This window comes from Haliotis rubra, unplaced genomic scaffold (genome assembly GCF_003918875.1).
Source record: "Haliotis rubra isolate DU_JTF1 unplaced genomic scaffold, ASM391887v1 Scf124, whole genome shotgun sequence".
Classification (NCBI taxonomy): domain Eukaryota; kingdom Metazoa; phylum Mollusca; class Gastropoda; order Lepetellida; family Haliotidae; genus Haliotis; species Haliotis rubra.
The window spans coordinates 301,921-324,173 of NW_025765159.1; the positions used below are offsets into that span (position 1 = coordinate 301,921).

At 40.3% G+C, this 22,253-nt stretch overlaps 1 protein-coding gene across 1 annotated transcript in view; it reads left to right on the forward strand.

Annotated features, from left to right (window-relative positions):
• The window catches only part of LOC124266201 (gamma-aminobutyric acid receptor subunit beta-like), a 78,958-nt gene that overhangs the window by 53,548 nt on the left and 3,157 nt on the right, over positions 1-22,253 (forward strand). Inside the window, exons 6-8 of the mRNA XM_046701005.1 lie at positions 6,342-6,479; positions 15,183-15,335; positions 19,463-19,698. Coding sequence (XP_046556961.1) covers positions 6,342-6,479; positions 15,183-15,335; positions 19,463-19,698 — 527 coding nt within the window. The remainder of the gene's footprint in view (positions 1-6,341; positions 6,480-15,182; positions 15,336-19,462; positions 19,699-22,253) is intronic.

Below are 22,253 nucleotides of genomic sequence, written 5' to 3' on the forward strand. Positions count from 1 at the left end.
GAACCGTTCATCCGGACCAGTTTTCAAAGAATCCGCATTTTTTGTGTATTTTCAATTTAACCCCTGTGATCAATACCGCTGGTCTACGTGGACGCCATGTTTAAGTGTCTCCTGTGGTGAAGGATGTAGCCAGGTGCAAGTCAAATTAGGAAAAGCCAAAAATGTATGCCCATTGGAATACATACAAAAAGTAATTCTGGGATTTCTGAATCTCCAGGAACCATAATCAACGATAGCCATGTCGATGAAGAGCTTAAATGTCATGGTGAACGAAAAACGGGAATTTTCTCGACATGTTTTACCCTGGGAGAGATTTCGGATTCAAGACTGCAGTGCGCAATTTGTCTTGCATAACTAAATTGTGCTTTACTGAGAGAGTGAGGTTAGGTTTACGCCGCACTCAGCAATGTTCCAGCTATATGGCGGCTGTCAGTACATACACGAATCTGGACCAGACAATCCAGCCATCAACATCATGAGCATCGATCTACGCAATTGGGATACGATGACATGTGTCAACTAGGTCAGCGAGCCTGAGTTACTAAAGATCAATTCTAACCCGGATCTTCACGGGTTGTGATTTAGTATAAGGTAATGCGTGATCGGACAATACAGCCTTTGTTAACGCTGTCAATGCATATTTGCTTGATCCAAAGTAGGTCATTTAGTGCTGTCTTTATTTGGTAGTAATGGCTCTGACGACATTTAAAATTTTGAAAAAGAACAAATTTCATGAAACGAGTCCATGATGAATTATACACTTCAAGAAAAGTAGAGGAACTTCATTTCTAATTTACGATTGAAAACATTGGGAGATATATCAATGTCAATCAATGTTGATATGATAATAATGAATGTTTGGAGAGTGCATCACCACTTGCACTTATGACCATAGCTGTTTGTACAGTAATCCCTCTTGAAAGATGATTGATGTATGATGTGAAATTTGCATGTGTACGATTTTCATTTTCAAACGGCTAGAACTAAACACTAACAACTGTGTGATGCAAGATGATTGTCAAACTAAATGGTCCACAGTGATGTATCGACCTTCCTGAAAACCTTTAAAATCAAGAATGACCCCCATGCACGTGTATGGGCTACTGCGTTGTGTTTAGGGGTGGTGGTAAAGAGAAATGGTGGTGCGTCTGTCTTTGAAAAGTATGTTAACGCTTATACTTCCTATCCAAATTGAAAGTTAGGGTTCCCTTACTTTTTAAGAATATATATAATGTCATGTGAACATAACGAAGTGGTTCGTCTGACCTTAAGCTGACGAAGTAGGTCGATGCCAAACTTGGTATTGCTGACCATACTGACGAAGATTGGTGTATCTCACCCTAACCTTTATTATTGGCTTGTCTAACATCACGATGACGAGGTCGGCTGACATCCGGACTTACGTGACAAGTTTGTCTGACCTTATCCTGACCGTCGTTATCTGTCTGCCTGACCTCACCCTGATGAAATGTCGATACCCATTACAGGTTTGTCTGACCTTATCCTGACCGTCGTTATTTGTCTGCCTGACCTCACCCTGATGAAATGGGTCGATACCCATCACAGGTTTGTCTGACCTTATCCTGACCGTCGTTATTTGTCTGCCTGACCTCAACCTGATGAAATGGGTCGATACCCATCACAGGTTTGTCTGACCTTATCCTGACCGTCGTTATTTGTCTGCCTGACCTCACCCTGATGAGATGGGTCGATACCCATCACAGGTTTGTCTGACCTTATCCTGACTGTCGTTATTTGTCTATCTGACTTCACCCTGATGAGATGGGTTGATACCCGGCCTAACATCGCAAGTTTGTCTGACCTTATCCTGACTGTCGTTATTTGTCTATCTGACCTCACCCTGATTAGATGGGTCAATACCCGGCCTAACATCACAAGTTGTCTTAACTTATCCTGACTGTCGTTATTTGTCTATCTGACCTCACCCTGATTAGATGGGTCAATACCCGGCCTAACATCACAAGTTTGTCTTAACTTATCCTGACTGTCGTTATTTGTCTATCTGACTTCACCATGATGAGATGGGTTGATACCCACACTAACATCGAAATTTTGTCTGACCTTATCCTGACCGTCGTTATTTGTCTATCTGACCTCACCCTGATTAGATGGGTCAATACCCGGCCTAACATCACAAGTTGTCTTAACTTATCCTGACTGTCGTTATTTGTCTATCTGACTTCGCCCTGATGAGATGGGTTGATACCCGCACTAGCATCGCAAGTTTGTCTGACCTTATCCTGACTGTCGTTATTTGTCTATCTGACTTCACCCTGATGAGATGGGTTGATACCCGAATTTGTCTTACCCACGCTGACGAAGTGTGTGGATACCCGGCCTAACATCACAAGTTGTCTTAACTTATCCTGACTGTCGTTATTTGTCTATCTGACTTCGCCCTGATGAGATGGGTTGGTACCCGGAGTAACGTCACTAGTTTGTCTGACCTTATCCTGACCGTCGTTATTTGTCTATCTGACCTCACCCTGATGAAATGGGTCGATACCCATCACAGGTTTGTCTGACCTTATCCTGACCGTCGTTATTTGTCTGCCTGACCTCACCCTGATGAAATGGGTCGATACCCATCACAGGTTTGTCTGACCTTATCCTGACTGTCGTTATTTGTCTGCCTGACCTCACCCTGATGAAATGGGTCGATACCCATCACAGGTTTGTCTGACCTTATCCTGACCGTCGTTATTTGTCTGCCTGACCTCACCCTGATGAAATGGGTCGATACCCATCACAGGTTTGTCTGACCTTATCCTGACCGTCGTTATTTGTCTATCTGACTTCACCCTGATGAGATGGGTCGATACCCATCACAGGTTTAATCTGACCTTATCCTGACTGTCGTTATTTGTTTGCCTGACCTCACCCTGATGAGATGGGTCGATACCCATCACAGGTTTGTCTGACCTTATCCTGACTGTCGTTATTTGTCTATCTGACTTCACCCTGATGAGATGGGTTGATACCCGGCCTAACATCGCAAGTTTGTCTGACCTTATCCTGACTGTCGTTATTTGTCTATCTGACCTCACCCTGATTAGATGGGTCAATACCCGGCCTAACATCACAAGTTTGTCTTAACTTATCCTGACTGTCGTTATTTGTCTATCTGACTTCGCCCTGATGAGATGGGTTGATACCCGCACTAGCATCGCAAGTTTGTCTGACCTTATCCTGACTGTCGTTATTTGTCTATCTGACTTCACCCTGATGAGATGGGTTGATACCCGAATTTGTCTTACCCACGCTGACGAAGTGTGTGGATACCCGGCCTAACATCACAAGTTGTCTTAACTTATCCTGACTGTCGTTATTTGTCTATCTGACTTCGCCCTGATGAGATGGGTTGGTACCCGGAGTAACGTCACTAGTTTGTCTGACCTTATCCTGACCGTCGTTATTTGTCTATCTGACCTCACCCTGATGAAATGGGTCGATACCCATCACAGGTTTGTCTGACCTTATCCTGACCGTCGTTATTTGTCTGCCTGACCTCACCCTGATGAAATGGGTCGATACCCATCACAGGTTTGTCTGACCTTATCCTGACTGTCGTTATTTGTCTGCCTGACCTCACCCTGATGAAATGGGTCGATACCCATCACAGGTTTGTCTGACCTTATCCTGACCGTCGTTATTTGTCTGCCTGACCTCACCCTGATGAAATGGGTCAATACCCATCACAGGTTTGTCTGACCTTATCCTGACCGTCGTTATTTGTCTATCTGACTTCACCCTGATGAGATGGGTCGATACCCATCACAGGTTTGTCTGACCTTATCCTGACTGTCGTTATTTGTTTGCCTGACCTCACCCTGATGAGATGGGTCGATACCCATCACAGGTTTGTCTGACCTTATCCTGACTGTCGTTATTTGTCTATCTGACTTCACCCTGATGAGATGGGTTGATACCCGGCCTAACATCGCAAGTTTGTCTGACCTTATCCTGACTGTCGTTATTTGTCTATCTGACCTCACCCTGATTAGATGGGTCAATACCCGGCCTAACATCACAAGTTTGTCTTAACTTATCCTGACTGTCGTTATTTGTCTATCTGACTTCACCCTGATGAGATGGGTTGATACCCGGCCTAACATCGACAATTTTGTCTTAACCTTATCCTGACTGTCGTTATTTGTCTATCTGACCTCACCCTGATTAGATGGGTCAATACCCGGCCTAACATCACAAGTTGTCTTAACTTATCCTGACTGTCGTTATTTGTCTATCTGACTTCACCCCTGATGAGATGGGTTGATACCCGGCACTAACATCACAAGTTTGTCTTTATCCTGACTGTCGTTATTTGTCTATCTGACTTCACCCTGATTTGTGGGTTGATCCCGAATTTGTCTTACCTACGCTGACGAAGTGTGTGGATACCCGGCCTAACATCACAAGTTGTCTTAACTTATCCTGACTGTCGTTATTTGTCTATCTGACTTCGCCCTGATGAGATGGGTTGGTACCCGGAGTAACGTCACTAGTTTGTCTGACCTTATCCTGACTGTCGTTATTTGTCTATCTGACCTCACCCTGATTAGATGGGTCAATACCCGGCCTAACATCACAAGTTGGTTTTAACGTATCCTGACTGTCGTTATTTGTCTATCTGACCTCATCCTGATTAGATGGGTCAATACCCGGCCTAACTTCACAAGTTTGTCTTGACGTACCCTGACTGTCGTTATTTGTCTATCTGACCTCACCCTGATGAGATGGGTTGATACCCGACCTAACATCACAAGTTGTCTTAACTTATCCTGACTGTCGTTATTTGTCTATCTGACCTCACCCTGATTAGATGGGTCAATACCCGGCCTAACATCACAAGTTGTCTTAACTTATCCTGACTGTCGTTATTTGTCTATCTGACTTCGCCCTGATGAGATGGGTTGATACCCGCACTAGCATCGCAAGTTTGTCTGACCTTATCCTGACTGTCGTTATTTGTCTATCTGACTTCACCCTGATGAGATGGGTTGATGCCCGAATTTGTCTTACCCACGCTGACGAAGTGTGTGGATACCCGAACTAACGTCAAAGTTTGTCTGACCTTACCTTGATCTTCATTACCCGTTATTGTGACCTTACTTAAAAATGAGTCAATAACCTCTCAAAGGACACTAGTCTGACCTACCCTGCCCAGGTGAGCCAATACCCTCTCTAAGATCCATGGCCTGACCTTACCCCAACAGAGTCAGTCGATGCCACTGACCTTACCCTAACCGAATGGGTCGATACCCAGACAATACTCACTGGTTTGTCTGACCCAGGTCTGATGACATTCATCTGTGGACTGTCGTGATATTGATGAAAAATTGCTGTCTGGGCATAAAGTGCCTTCTCCCTCACTCAACTCTAAGTGACCAAGTTGATCGTGGTCAGACCACAATGATCCCTGGGAAATCCTTGGGAAAGAATGATAGTCCTGTCGGGCATAATGAGTAGATAGAACCTAACTGATGCATATTGAGCGCGGGGTTGAGTCGTTGTTGTGTTGGCCGATGGAGATATTGTCAGCGTTCCGTTACATTTAGATGGGCATTTTATATTTTTGTTGATTGCTATAGACAACCATGTCATTGTGCCAAGTAGACACAATTTATTGATAAAAACGTCTTTATTGTATTGTTATACCTTTTCGTATAGCTCCTTATACCATTGTCAAGTAATTTATATCATCAGCTCATGGTCCTTGGGATTGAATTTATTATAAGCAAATGGTAAATGTTTTAGGGGCCTTTTGTACCCACCGATTTCAGCCAAGGTAAGGTTGGTTTGGTTGTCAGATTGATTAGTTGTTTGATTGGTTCACTGGTAGACTGATTGGCTGATTGGTTGGTTGGTTGGTTTGTTTATGAGTTTAATGACACATGCTCACTTTGCAATATCCAATATGTATGACTGCAGTTTAAAACATGGTGAGGGGGATCTTTTTTCCTTTTTTGGGTTACACCAAAATATTACAACGGATATCAAAATCATACCAGAATGAAGTCAGCCAGGAACCAAACACTGCTAATTTAAGATTCGAAACGCAACAAAGATACACATCTATTACGCATAAACATCGAATACCCAATTCTTGATTGTTGCATTCTTAACATCCCAACATGGGGTATCATTTGTCTGTACTGTTGTATGATAAGATGGTTATGGATGCGAATACACCAATAACCTTTACGCTTTCCTTGCCCCGAACAATTGCATTTATGTGTCAATCATGAGCCTATTATCAATCGTTGTGCGAGATATGCCAATCTTTGAAAATCGTTTGACGTATTATTTCCTGTTTGCAGACGGCTATGCCGAAGCAGATGTAGATCTGAGATGGCTGAATGAGAGGGATGCCGTGTCAGGTGTTGAAAACGTTGATCTCCCTCAGTTCTCAATTGTGGATTACTCCACAGTGGTGTGGGTCGAACGACTGCTAACTGGTAAGTGTTCCCATCACAGGAAATATTGATAGAGTTGTCACAAGTCTTTATCCGTAATCAGTCTACATTAGAACAGACGTTTACACTGCTGGAACATTGTCACGGGGCTTTAGCACTGATCCATCCACAATTAGATAGACCTAGAAGCTGATGGTTCAGACTTTACATGGACAAGGATGACCAAGATGCAAATTTGGATTACTTGGAATAGGCTGTGCTGGGTAAGTGTGTGGTATTTACAGTGCTGTGGAAATGTGACTGCAAACATTCCATATGTAAATACTGGTGTAATCTGATGAGTAGAATTTGCTCAGCTTTCATGGACAAATGAAGGTTCGAACGTTTCTATTGAGTACCTATGTTTGAATATTAATGCATCCTCTTTGGTGTATTATATTTCATATGTTATGTTTTAGAAAAAAATGCACTTCTTATTTTCAAAATGAAAAATACATTGCTGGTGATTTTCTTTCAACTTCTTCACTTAATGAGTTGAAATTGGTTCTGTTTTGCATGTTCTCACCAGGGAAGGTATATTACAATTGTCTGCAATTTTGCCTCGACTTCAACAATCAATGTGTGTTTTATCCTGGAGCTGAATCCTTATGAATGTATAAGAACATGTTTGTTTGTTTGTTTGTTGTTGTTTGTTCATTAGGCCGTGTTCAATTATATTCTTGCTATATGTAAATATTTATATGTAAAGAATCTTGTCTGAACTAGACAATCCAGTGACGAACATCTTGAGCATCGATCTACGCAATGATCACGTCTATCATGTGTATAATAATAATAATAATAATAATAATAATAGAGTGAGTATCATTTAGTTGGATATTCCAAGGGATACTATTCAATATTCACACATATCCGCATCGCATTCATTAAAACATACATCTGAGCGGTTTTGGCTGATTTGAAACTGAGGCTTAGCCGCGTGGTTAAATCACTTGCACATTTTGCCCAGGACCCTGGTTTTAATAATAATAATTGTCCATTTGTATGGCGCCGTTTCCACACACTAGTGTATGCTCATGGCGCCCCGTGTGTACAGCTAAAAAACTGCAGCAATTGTACAAGTCATTCGTAATATTTCCGGAAAAGATGGGTCTTCAATGAAGATTTGAATAAGTCATGGGAGGTTGCTGTTTTGATGGTTATGGGAAGACTGTTCCACAGTGAAGGAGCAGTATAGCTGAATGATCTGTGACCATAGTTATTGAGATGGACATGGGGTGTTGTTAGGAGGAACTGTTGGCGTGATCTCAGTTGTCGTGGTGGTGTGTACTCTGAGATGAGTTCAGAGAGGTACTGCGGCGCTAGGTCATGTAGACATTGGAACACAATGGCCAATATCTTGAATTCGATTCTGGGTTGGATAGGGCAACCAGTGAAGAGACTTTAGGACAGGGGTTATGTGAGATCTTTTAGATGTTAGGTATACCATGCGGGCTGCAACGTTTTGGATTTTCTGGAGTTTTGTCAAGTGTGCAGAGCTGACTCCAAACAGAATGCTGTTTGAATAGTCCAGTCTCGATAGAACGAGGGACCTGACGAGAGTATGGGCTGTATCTGTTGTTAAATTATGACGAATGTTACTGATAGCTCTCAGATGGAAGAAGCAGATTCTTGAAAGATGGTTGATCTGAGCATCAAGTGATAAGTCCTGGTCTATGAATACTCCAAGGTCTTTCACGGATGGAGCTAGAGTAATTTCTGCATCGGCTATTGTGATTTTCTCAGTCATGATTTTGTTCAGACGATGTTTATTGGCGACAAGCATAGCTTCTGTCTTATTATCGTTCATTTTGAGCATCATAGATGACATCCAGGATTTGATGGACTTTGTGCAGATAGCTGTCTTCTCTACGGAATGTTGAATCTGATTCAGAGCAAAAGAGTCTACCAGCTTAGTATCGTCTGCAAACGAATGATGAGGAGTGTCATACTTGTCAGATATGTCGTTCAAGGGTGTCATGTAAAGGAGGAAGAGGATGGGCCCCAGAACAGATCCCTGCGGAACTCCACATGTGAGATCTGCTGTTGTGGATGAAGACTACTTTATCAAGACTCTCTGAGTCTTTTATATCCAATCCAGTTCCTAATATCACCCCCTTTATTATACTGTAAATTCCAAAGACACCTTCAGTCATCACTATTAAACGGTGATCCATTCATGTTATTTTCATTCCAGTTTGCCCGTCCAGTGCAATCTGTTTCGGCGAAATTGACACTGGTGATGTTGTATATTTAGCATTCTTACTTTATGATGTCCAGAACACGGCATTCTTGACCTAACTGACCACAACTGCGTCATGTGTTTTTGATAGTTATACAGACACAGTCAATGAAAATAGATTCCCCCATTTGCTTCTATGGATTGTGTTATGATCCTTGTTTTGGAAACTATCCTTACACTAAAAAAAGTGTTTTGATGCATACAGAAATGCCAGATCCCTTTAACCATCCGAATCCAGATCCTGTTATGATAAGTTCAAACAAACGTTAGAAAAGGTCGGGGTTTTAGTGCTTTGTTATTCATCCTTCTTGAACAAAAATTTAAAAGAAAATATACATTTTACGCCTTAGAAAATTGCTATAATTCTAGGTGGTTATAATGCATCTTCTAGAATGAATTTGCTATTGTATTCGGGACATCTTTCGCGATTAATTAGGTTTCTGTTTTTGGGAGTGTGTCCGAAAGCGTTTACTTCACTTTTAGCAATATTCAAACCATATTCTTTTGCACATATTGATCAACGTGGAGACTTGAACGGAGAAATATGCTTCAACTACAAAGCTACCACTCATCTTTGTGTTCTAATGTTCCTTGACGGTTTCAAGTTGACTGAGGGTATGCTACTGATATAAGTCCATCTTTGGCGATTTATAACTGTTCCTCATTTAAACGGATTTTATGAGAGAATATATTTCCAACGATGCGCTGATGAAAACGTGTCCAATGTGCCTCAAAACAACCGTTGCCAAATCGATCGTCCTTCAGATTTTCACCAAGATGTGTCCTTGATTACAATAAATCTCACAATTTTGAGAAGAACGTGGGTTGAAATCAAAACATTCTTCCATTTTAGAACATACTTCCACAGAACAGATTCGGTCAATACCATTTAAAGGAGCTCGGCCCGCAAGCTTCCTCTTGTTCAGAAGCCCTTTACCACGCAAGAACAACGAAAATGCAATTAGGGCCAATGGCTGTTCTTCTTCGGAAGCTGCGGTCATCATTCGATATTCTCTCCACTGAGTATGATGTGAGGCTTTGTTACGGGTCTTCTTGGAAATATTGACATTCGCAAACAATTCTTTAAGCAGGTCACCTTTTTACCCCCGTTCTCCCTCTACTAATGTTGATCTTTTCAATTGCTATCCCCTTAGTTTTCCGAGAGACTAATTTCACATTTGGTTGTTTTATATTGATTATCGATTCCCTAAAAATCTTGTTACAGTTTTAGAGACCGCATTTACACATCTCGTGGAAGAGGCATACAATGCGTGTCCTCTTCTGAAGATTCTTGTTCTTGAAAGCATTCATCAACAATGGCGACAACACTGTTTTGGCCTCTGTGCTGCTTTTATGGAGGTTCCAGCACAACGTTGCATTTGATTGGATACAATGTGGTAATGATAGGTCGGCATCTCTAAACGTTGAGCCCCTCCTATCTCAACAGCCTGAAAACCCATTTCACAAAGCTTGAGGCATGTTTCTGTTAAAGGGGGAATCGATTCCGGCTCTAACCAAGGGTCGGTGTTGTTCCGTTTACGCAACTATTTTGGTTACAGCGAATACCAAACGAATGTTTGATCTATTCTATAGCAATATTGATAAATTTCCTTAGCCGAAATTAACCCCGTTGGCAGGCCTTCAGAAGAGGATGCAGTCTGATTGAGCATAGACATTATCTGATAAGTGGACAAGAAAATTTCTGAATATGCAAGCCATGCAAAGTGGCTTACAAAATGCTCTTTCTGAAAATTTACCGAATACATCCTTACATATTTATAATGACATTCTCTTAGTCATGATGATGGTGATGAGATGCAGATTAAAAATGTCATTAGCACTTTCAGAGTTTCCTGTTTTCATGCTGTTTCTTAAGCAACAATTACCTTTTGTGCATTATTGTGTCCCTTAACCGTTGCAGGATCCAGAGTCTGTGTTCGAATCCCCTTGAAAGCTCTCGGTATTTATCTTTCACGTTAAGCTGGAATGCCTCGTAAATAGTTACCCCTGTCCAATCATTCCCTCGACCGGTAATAACCCTACCGGTATCCAAGTATGTTGCTAACGATATCGAAATTGTACGTTTAATTTATCATGTTGGTAGAAAATGAAATGCTTATGTTCACTTTTCTTCTCTTATACTTTGGGGTTCAGTCTGTTTGCATTACTAAGGTTAAATACTTTTGAGAATCAGTGTATATATTATTGATAACTTGATTTGGTTTTACCCACCTGAACTTGAAATTAAAGGGAAAAGTGGGACTGCCTCAGCTGTTTCATATTTAGATCTATGCATGAAGATGCAGTGACAAAGAAATCTCCACAAAGCTGTATGACAAAAGGGATGATTTCAACTTTCCAATAGTCAGCTTCCCTTTCATGCCAAGCAATATTCCAACAGCTCCAGCCTTTGGTGTTTACATTTCACGACTTTTGAGATACAATCGAGCGTGCTCATTTTGTCAGGATTTCAAAGAGGGTCATGTCACTCTAGCTTAGAAGTTGTTTGATTAAGGTTACAACATTCAAGGCCTCAGCAAAGCTTTCAAGAAGTTTGATGCATCAGTGACAAAAATGATGTCCGATGCAATTCCCTATTTTGATTTATACCATACGTTCCCGAATTATTTCAGGTAAACAAATGACTAGATTTAGCATATGTTTATGACGGGTGCCATCGGTGGGGCAGGATACGCTCACCTTTTCGCGAACACCTGGTATCATCACTATTTCATAAACACATGCTCTCTCATCATTACATGGTGACAATCACTGGATTGTCTGGTTCAGACTCGATTTCTTTACAAACAACGTCATACAGTTGTAATACTGCTGAAAGAAATATCTGCTCATAAAATATTCACAATTCTACAATCGACTCTGCTTTGGGCTGAGATTTCTTATGAATGTAGAAACGGTTTTGAGATGCTCTAACTCTTTGAGTCAGAAAATAGTTGAAAGGGACATTGGGTTGCTGTACCTCATACCTTCAAAAGCTCTAATTATAGCACAAGTCTAAAAATAACGCACACCACTGCCCCCACAGTGTTATACACTTGGAATACTGCTACACAATAACACTGCCAGCTAACACAAACATTAAGATTGACTGAAACGTACTTGATCCTGACAGTCTGTGATGCATGCATGATGTGTTAATGGCGGATGGAGGGGAGGACATGCTTAACCTTTTGTTATCCATTCTTGCTATTTCTACGGCTATTTTCTCTTTTTACAGCCATTGGATTCACAGATATCTTTTTGAGATTCACTTATTTATGAGACACTGTGTATTTTTACGCCGCTTTTAGCACCATCAATATCACAGCGGGGGACACCAGAAAATGGCAATCTAAATATTTGGGTAATCGAACCCGGGTCTTCGGCAAGACGACGAACACAAGGCTACCTCATCGTCTATTTTATAGTCATAAAATATACTCTCCCAAAAAAAAAGAAACGCATCATGAAAATAGCAATTTCATGTAGCAATGAATTAAAACGTGTTTCATTTTACAAAAGGTTTTGCTCTGTTAATAAGTCCTATGGTGTTTATGTTTTGAAACAGCACAACAAAACGCACCATCCGTAAAATACCCGTATTTAACAGCATGATTTTCAATTCCGGCGTGTAGTGTCACAGAATACACAATTCACATGCAATGCACGTGGAAGTTGGGGATCAGATAGTCTCGATGATGGGTATAAAAGGTTGATCGCTGTCTGTCGATTATTCACTGTATTTGGAATATTGTTGACGAACGCAATATTGTTGACGAACGCAAAATGCCAGTCTCAACGTGCACGTCTTTCACGTGAAGCCAACCGTCATATCGCCATTGGTTTGCTTCGAAGCTGGCCAGTCTCAAGACGTGCAGTTGCCCGACGCATGAATGTTCACCAAAGCACCATTTCACGGCTTCGGGAGACGATATCGCCGGCAAAATGCGGTAGACAGATGCCCCGTTATGATGTGGGGAGACCTCGAGGAGACCACAACCTGACAGCGCAGGATCGCTACGATCCGGGCCCACATCAATCATTGATCGCCATTGTTTCGAAATGCCAGGCAGCACGTCACACTAGAGACTTCCTCCAGAACCACAACATCAATGTGCTCCCCTGGCCCTCAAGATCACCGAACTTAAACCCGATCGAACATCTGTGGGATGCCCTGGACAGACGGGTGCGACGCCGTAACCCTCAGCCCCAGACACTTCAGCAACTCGCACAGGCAATACAGGCAGAGTGGGCTGCGATTGGGCAAAACGAGATTTTGAGACTGATTCGTTCGATCCCGAGGCGATGCCGTGCAGTTCTGGATGCCCACGGTGGTCACACGAGGTATTGACTTCAGCGCAACCACACGTCTCAATGTGACACTCAAACTGACTTTCCTCGAGTTGGTGCCAAAGACGGATCGGTCTGCATTCCCAGTGTGCAATTTCGCTATATTTCATGGACTCATAAAGCCTACAAGATGTTTCAAAATAAACATAAAAATACAGTTGAAATTCATATATGCGTTTCTTTTTTGGGAGAGTATATTATTGCTCCAATACCTCAGAATAGTTGAAGAGTGAGACATTCAAATCACAACAGTAGTGGCAGGGTTGTGTAAAGAAACGTTTTGAGTACATTGAAAGCTAATTTCAAACTGTGGAAAGAGATTTGTTTCATGTATGTTTTTATCACCAAAGGAATTTATAGCTTTTCTCAAGTGATATTCTTTGTACACAAGTTTTATCATTTTGGCATTGTGATGACATATTCCAATTGCTGAAGAGAAAAGTGTAGTTTTCCTTTCGGCATTATGATAGAAATAACATAATGTCTGTCACAACAGTGCGTTTGTATGTTCAACCTTTTTCATTCATGGTGCATTGTTATAGTCTGTTTCAGGTTGCTGTTCATTTATTTCTATTCAATGTGACGTGTTTCACTTGGCACAATGATGGCAAAAACATGAAACCTGGTACAATGATGGTTTCATTTTTAATCCTCTGTGATATAGTCTACTTCATGTCAGTGTGTGTTCATTTCTATAATAATAATAATAATAATAATGTGTCCATTTATATAGCGCAAAACTCCACACTAGGTATGCTCATAGCGCTAACAATCAAGGCACAGCACATTATTACCCCGGATAACCCAAGCTACACGAACTTAAAGAAATCCGATTGTTTCATATTTCTAAAGTATAATTAATGTGTTCTGACATGCTTTTGATTTTATTTCATTAGTATATTAATCAGAAAATAATTATATTTATTCACTCCAGATTTCTTATTCTGCAGATATTTTGGCAGTTTTGATAGCATGTTTCTAGTTTAGGTGCTGCGTTTTTAAATGGGATGATACTGATGCATTTATCTTAATTAATAATCATTATTCCAAATGATTATATCAAAAACGACACACCCGTGAAGTCCTTGGTTAGAATTGGTCTTCATGGCATCGGCCCATATTTGTCTTCAGAGGAAACGTTGGTGATTTGGCTCGTTGACGTGATTGTCATGTCATCGAGATCGATGCTCATGACATCAGTCACTGGATTGTCTGGTCCAGACACGATTATTGACAGACCGTCGTCATATAACTGGAACATCTTGGCGTTAACAATAAGAAAACTCAGTACAACGTTGGGGATGCGATATTACATTGCCAACAACTGAATGCTTTACTCTACTGATTGACTCCACAATCCATCATTGTATGACCCGATCTGAGATTAATCATCACTATACACTGAGGAAATTCATTTCTTTACAGCACGCTGCTGGAGATTATCTTATTATTTTCGGATTGTGGAGTAAACTCGTTTCTTATTACCCTTAGAGCATCGTGTTATCGTGTGCTACTAATGTTGTCCTGCAATGTTTTCATGCACCGAGATTGCCCTATCTCGGGTAATGAGATGTCTTTCATGTCAAAATGTATGTATTTGCCTTTCTCAACACTGTCATTATCTTTGGAAATATGATATGCGTATAAACCAAAGAATACTGTTTCACGGCGGTCTTTACATGATAATTTGGAATAGGTCGGTTTCTGGTTTAACGCAGCACTCAGCAATATTCCAGCTATACGGCGGCGGTCTGTAAATAATCGGGTCTGGACCAGACAATCCAGTAATCAACAGCATGAGAATCGATCTACGCAACTGGAATACGATGACATGTGTCAACCAAGTTAGCGAGCCTGACCACCCGATCCCGTTAGTCGCCTCTTGGGTGGCTTGCTGAACACAATTCTAACCCGGATCTTCACTTCAGTTGTTGATATAATGAGCGTCAAATTGAAGTTCCACGTCGTTTCATTAAACGTCTTCAACTTTGGGTACCTGAGTTGATGAAGTCGTGTAATCGATTTTGTTGTAGAAGCCCATTTCTGGTGTTCCCCCTCGTGACATTGCTTCCATATTGCTAAAAGTGACTCACTCACTGTTGTAATCTTTCCAGGTAACTACACCCGACTTTCCTTGCACTTCAACCTCCAGCGCAACATCGGATACTTCATCTTCCAGACATATCTTCCATCCATCCTGATCGTCATGTTGTCCTGGGTATCCTTCTGGATAAACCACGAGGCCACATCGGCCAGAGTAGCCTTAGGTAAGACCCTCCTTTACCAATGTTTGACCATTAGAAAGAAATGTACATAAGAAATCGCCATTGCAAGATGTATTAAAAGCATGTGGTTATAAATTACCATGAAATAGTGATGGAAGTGGCAGCTCCCATGGACATGTGTTGAAATTCATCTGAACAAATGAAGGGGCGGTGGGATAGCCCAGTGGTTAAAGCGTTCGCCCGTCACGATGAAGACACGGGTTCGATTCCCCATATGGGAACAATGTGTGAAGCCCATTTATGGTGTCCCCCGCCGTGATATTGCTGGAATATTGCTAAAAGCGGCGTACAACTCAACTCATTCGCTCACTCTGAACAAATATAGTTATGACTGCGCTGGTCAAAATTGGAAATGTTGCACATTTGTCAGTCACATTCTTTCAGTTCTTTTTAATTTGGTTTTGTTTTCTTTCGTTTTTTTGTTTCGTGTCTGTTGTTTTAGATGGGGCTGTTTAAGGAATATACTTTTGGGCAAGAGGTATTTGACATCTTCACGAGTACATGAGTGAGCTCCGCGTTTAAACATTAAATCGATTGAAAACATTTCATATCCGGATCTTTGTGATGTGTGCTGACATTAGAACAGCTGAGAAATAAACATGACTTAAACGGGGTTTCGTTGCTGTCTTTCCAAAACTCATTGCCAGCATGTAACAAAAGTGATATTAACGTTTAAATGACATCTTTGTACATCTGTGTAGAAACACCGGCACAATTGTTTTGGCAGTTTGGCAGTTTTTCATACCACAGATATCTGTGAACCAGTGAGGATGCGTGAAAGTGTTGGTTTATGCCATAAGTATAACTGATTTGGGAAATTTGTCGGACAGATGCTCTGAAAGACACCTTGACTGAATTAATTAGTTTAGTTGTTGACAGTTCAGATTTCGCTTTTGTTTTAATATTATGACAGCGACGAATTCTTTTCCATGGCCAAAACAAATATCTCCTAAAAGCAAGGTCTATTGTGCGAAACTAAAAGGTATCATGACCTCGGGTTTTGCGTATCCTGCCCACCCATCAAAAACACATGCAACGTCAAGGAAAGGATTGTTTCCTTGAGCATTTTACTGCACGTTTCACCCTTGTCTTCTAAACACTATACATTCTAAACCTTCTGATTCCTATATTCTTATTCAAATATATTTCTTTATAATCATCTAACCAGATCCGAATCCAAACCATCTTTTCCTAAAGCTTTACACGTGTACGCTGCACCCTTGTACTCTAATTGCTAAGAATTGTCATGCTTTCTGGCCATTTGTTGTTATTCAAATATTTCCCATTATAATCTTGTAACCAGATACGTGTTGATGCTTTGAGCAGCATAATACCCGGGTAACTGTACTTCATAGGGAGATGCTTTTTCGAATATGCTTCTTATGATTCGACACGTCCTAGCTTTCGGCTGTACATGATTAAGTGTATTTGTAAGGGGAAAGCATGCTCCTTTAATCCTTAGAATTTCCTATTTCGTAAATGACAACAAAAGCGCGCTTCGCCTATATTCCCTTAAGCGAAAACGTTAACACGATTTTCTTGACAAAAACTGCTATTTTTCTTCAAATCCACGACAAAACGCGTTAAATTAACAATTATTTGGATTGAATTACGTGTTTGACGTGATAAATGAACACCTGACTCTAGCTGCGAGCAATGAACGACTTCTTTTTTTTAAATCGTAATTACAAAACAATGTTTTTTAAGAAATATCAATGAAAACTGATCATTTGGGTAAGATTATCACTCTTACGAAGTGCGCGTGGTTCACGTCTCTGACGTGAATGGATATAGATTTTGTTTCGAATTTATACCAAGAGAAATCTCTCAATCCTTTTCTCTTTCGGATATTTTTATAATATGTTCTTAGTCGATTCATTGAATGATTGTTTTTGCTCTCTCATGGTTCCGATTTGATGTAAATTCCACCAACACATTAATAGGGCATGGTTTTGGTCATCCGTGTTACATATTGATGGCTGGCATGGTTACAATGCCTGCGCCTCTCTCTAAGTTTCATCCATATTCCATACACGCTTCTTAGAGTGGACGCCGAAGACAGGGGTTCGATTCCCCACATGGGCACAAGGTGTTAAGCCCATTTCTGGTTTAGCCCGCCGTGATATTGCTGGAATATTGCTAAAAGCGTCGTAAAACTAAACTCAGTCAGTCAGTCAGTCTTAGAGTGGATAAATGGTAAGAATTATAATGAATGTTTTTTTTACACAAATAGGAATAATGGATATTTATTGTTATGCATTTTTGTGTTTAAAATTACGTTTCCGAATTGTTTATCTTGTGATGTGTTTTTCATGTAATAGATGAATCATTTGCCAGTATCATATGACAAATCATATTATTAACTAAAACTCCTGTTTTGTGCCAGAGATAGATCGCATAACTTTATCCCATTTTAAACATTTAAATGTTACTTTTTCGATCTTATTGACGGATTACTCATCGAAGTGTGACATTTTTAATATATCTGCAATCCCTGTTTTCAGAAGAAAAAACAATGAGGAACAACAGTGTAGCATTAATATTTCTTCAGCTTTCTCTTTGACCTTCACCCAGTGCCGAAATACACGTTGACCTTCACCCAAAACCGACGTTGTTCATCGCAGACATGTTGATTGCAGATTCATTACAATAGGAAAAGAGTCAGGGATTGACCACTGGTCGAATGTGACGTAGAGTTGCGTCCCTTAGTTGTACCGGGATGCACTGTTCATTGGTTCCGATCCCACATTAGCAACAATTTTGACTCATAGTCTGGAAGCATCCCTACCATGACTTCTACCAAAATGGCAGGACATTCAAGACGCATCACGTTAGACTTTTCTTCCACATTAAGATGAATTTGAAAGATGTAATGAAGCTGATATTATTATACTCAATTTCAAAAATTAATATTTTGTTAGATAATTTATTAAATTAAAAGTAGTTTTCTTAATCTTTCATTTAAATGTTATACAGGAAAAATGAACTGTCCCTCTGTCAAGACGACGCCAAATCAAATTTGAATGCATTAATGTCAAGTGTGATGCTTTGCAATTAACATAAAATCATGAAATATTCAAAAATGGTATTTTTTCCATACAGTTGCAAATATTGACTTATAAAATTTTAAGAGGAAACATATATTTTTGTCCTCATTTGATCTTTCTAATTGCTTTAGTCAAAATGATAATATGTCGATTTCTGTATTCGGTTGTGAAGTTGGAACAATTGTGATTGCTCTTATGTAACGATTAATGTTATTTACGTGCAATTTACCGATCACGTGCAATTGTTTGGTCTGGTGTCAGAAGTGATCATAAAGATTTTCTGGACAAATAGAGTTGGAAATAGAAGGCACAGTGGGGTATTATAAATGCAAAACATTAAACCAGAGAATAACCAGTCTGAACGCCATGTAATCAAAAACATTTAATATTGGGTGTACAAGGCAAAAAGGCTAGAACACACATAGATGACTGCAAGTCTGTTTCGTTTGTTTGTTGTTTATATATTAATATTGTTGTTTTATTAATATTGGTGTTTATATATTAATATTGCTGAGTGCGACTCTTGGTTTCGACTGATCCCGGGTTGTTGATACCAATTGTAACCGGATAATTGTCACTGAAAACTGTTATCATTGCATCACTGAATCACTGGGAACCACTGAATTATCTGAATCGATCACTGAATTAGTGTTCAAAATATTTAGTCTTAAAGAATTCACTGAAACCAAAAATATTTTCAGACCTTCCAGACAAAGGTTTTCAGGCATGAGCAAGGATATACAGCAAGCGGTCCTGAAAGATGCTTAAGCACATTTTGGATTGGAGATGTTCCACAATCTTCGGGTAGATAACAATACAGAATGAGTCAATATTGTTTTACGCCGTAGCAATCAATGTCCTCCACTTCACTTGGTTTCAGGGCGGTGGGGTAACCCAGTGGTAAAAGTGTTCGCTCGTCACGCCGAAGACCTGGGTTCGATTCCCAACATGAGCACAATGTGTGAAACCAGGAAACCCATTCCTGGTGTCCCCCGCCATGGCATTGCTGGAATATTGCTCAAAGCAGCATAAAACCATACTCACTCACTCTCTTGGTTTCAGGTATCACAACTGTGCTCACCATGACAACCATAAACAACGGCGTGAGATCGTCCCTTCCACGTATCTCGTATGTCAAGGCTATTGACATCTACCTGGTGATGTGTTTTGTGTTTGTGTTCGCGGCCCTTCTGGAGTACGCTGCGGTCAACTACACATACTGGGGAGCCCGGGCCAAGAGGAAAGCCAAGCGGCTCAGGGAGAGGTCCTTCAGACAGAAGACTGACGGGGAAGTCATGGTAAGGACGTTGTTCCGTTACGCGGCAACCAAAGTTAAAACAAAGCGTGTAGACTATTTTTACCCGAAAGGTTATGACAAAGCGAGATTAATTTTCACCGATTGCATTTCCATAGTATAAGACAATGTATAAAACACTGCTCTATTTTTAAGTCACCCACCATCCGTTATGCTTTCCTCATGCTTATCCTCATTGTCATCCTCATCCAACCCCTCTGTTTACGCACGTCACCCTCTCACACTCGGAAATGTCTCCAAATTGGCTTAAATCTGTCTTCAGTGTCATATGTTTAATACGTTACGGAAGCTCTGAGTGTTTTGACAGTAAGCGTATTCTTTTTCACACGGAAATTTCCATCTACCGTAATCTCTATTAGACATTGAATAATATATTTATTATATAGAGCTTCCGATTTATATGGATAACCATTCTTCCATTTTTTGTGTTTCTAATCTGAGGTTTAAATTGTTTAATATCCATTGGTAAACGTATCGAGGTTGTAGATCGTGAATAAAATGATCTTGCATATTGTTTGATGCCGAGCTCTGCAATAAGGCTGTGTGTAAATCATTTCCCTTGCTATAGCTAATCGCCTACTAATTGTCGATATGTCCTTGTATAGAAGTGCATTGTATGGATATTTAACAATAGCTATTGTCTTGTTTACTGGGTGCATCTAGTTTTGTCAAATAACAGATATATATCGTTTCATCGCTTCTTTGCTGCATTGTTATGTTATGACATTAATGAATAATAGGATCTAGCGGCGAATATCCGATGATTTTGATGCGGCATTGTGCTTTATATATCGGAACAATACTATATTCACGACGTTCGCTGAACATTGTCAAAATATGAGGAATTTCATTAATGTCAGAAAACTGAAATCATTACATCATTAATTTCTTTCTCCAAAAATGGCAGCCTGTACACTCTGGACTGTCGGTTAGTCTTTCAGATATACTTACTCGCCCTGCTACCCATCAGATGAGACAACCTCAGCTGTCAGTGGATGAAATTATAAGACTGACTGAGTTTGGTTTTACGCCGCTTTTAGCAATATTCCAGCAACATCACGGCGGGGGACACCAGAAATGGGCTTCACGCATTGTACCCATGTGGGGATTCGATCCCGGGTCTTCGGCGTGACAAGCCAACGCTTTAACCATTAGGCTACCCCACCGCCCCTGAAATTATTAGAAACATGATCAAGATGTGTAAGCGCACTATCATGCCAAATACTTACTATTATCTTAATTACAACATTCATCGACAAATAGATGATCTCAACAGAAAGGAATACAATGATAGGATGGTCTAAGTTTTTCGTATATAATCAGACATTTATAAAGGAATTTTTACAATGGAAGATACATAATGTAGTGAATAGTGACTTGACCAATTCAAAACTGGCAGTGGTGACACTACTCTTGTGATGAAGCCGATTCAGAACATGTTTCCAATTGCTAAAAGGTCTTTCAAGTGTCAAATACTTGGGATTTCATTTCCAGGAACTGTCTGGAAATGATGCTTAAAAGCAGGTTCGGTAAATCAATAGATTATTCCAAGGACCTATAACTTTTTCTCTGAGCACTGTGACCGGTGTTGTTGATTTATGGCGTTTTAAGTGGATCTCCTATCGAATAATCTTGGTGTTGCTGCGGGGTTATCTCAGTGAATCAATTACCTGGTCCTCTGGCGAAAATCCGTCATGCCTAGCATACAAGAGTTATCAAATATCAAACGGACAATTAATCTCTATCATGGGCTTCCTGCGTATCAATCGTAAATTTAAGACAGCTCTTCCTAAACAATCTGTAAGATCTCAAGTTGTGAAATAAAATAACTCAAACACATAAACTGATCCGAGTTAACGCGAAATGCCTGACGTTGCTGTCTCCCTGTCTGAGAAGGAACATACACTGTTTTCCTTAAAGCAGTTATCTCCCCCTGTGTGTTGTTTTGGCAAGCGTTGACTGGGAGACGTAATTCTACGTTACGCTGGCAGCACATTACTTGGTCGTCAACACTGCAAATAAAACGCCAAAGGAATTTATATGAGTACGCATTCGTTTTTACATCATCAACTCTATCTTTGATTTAACCTGCGGCCTTGTCTGTCCCCTGAAGTTAAGCATCGCCTTTGTTGAGAAATTTAGCTTGTTTTTTAAATTGAAAACAAATAGCATTTCAAAGAAATTAAATGGATGTCTTTTCTCGCTTGTGGTAAAACCAGCCAGATGATTTCTGGAAGAATACACACTGATAGTTATTCCTAGTTTTAACGTTTCGTTTCTCGGTTGGAGAATATTGAGCATGAAATACGAGATAATTTTGCCGCAATGAGCTGGTACATTTGTCAGTAATTTCCACTTTAATTGTAATCTCATCATCCCGCATTCTCGATCATTTTAATGAATGAATTTTTTTTTTCAAATTGAATTCAAACACTAATTATAGCTCACATACAACCCGTGGAGTTGTTTACGTCAGAGGCGATCACGTGACCATATTACTTCGGACTACTTGACGGCCATTTTGAAATTATTCTAAAC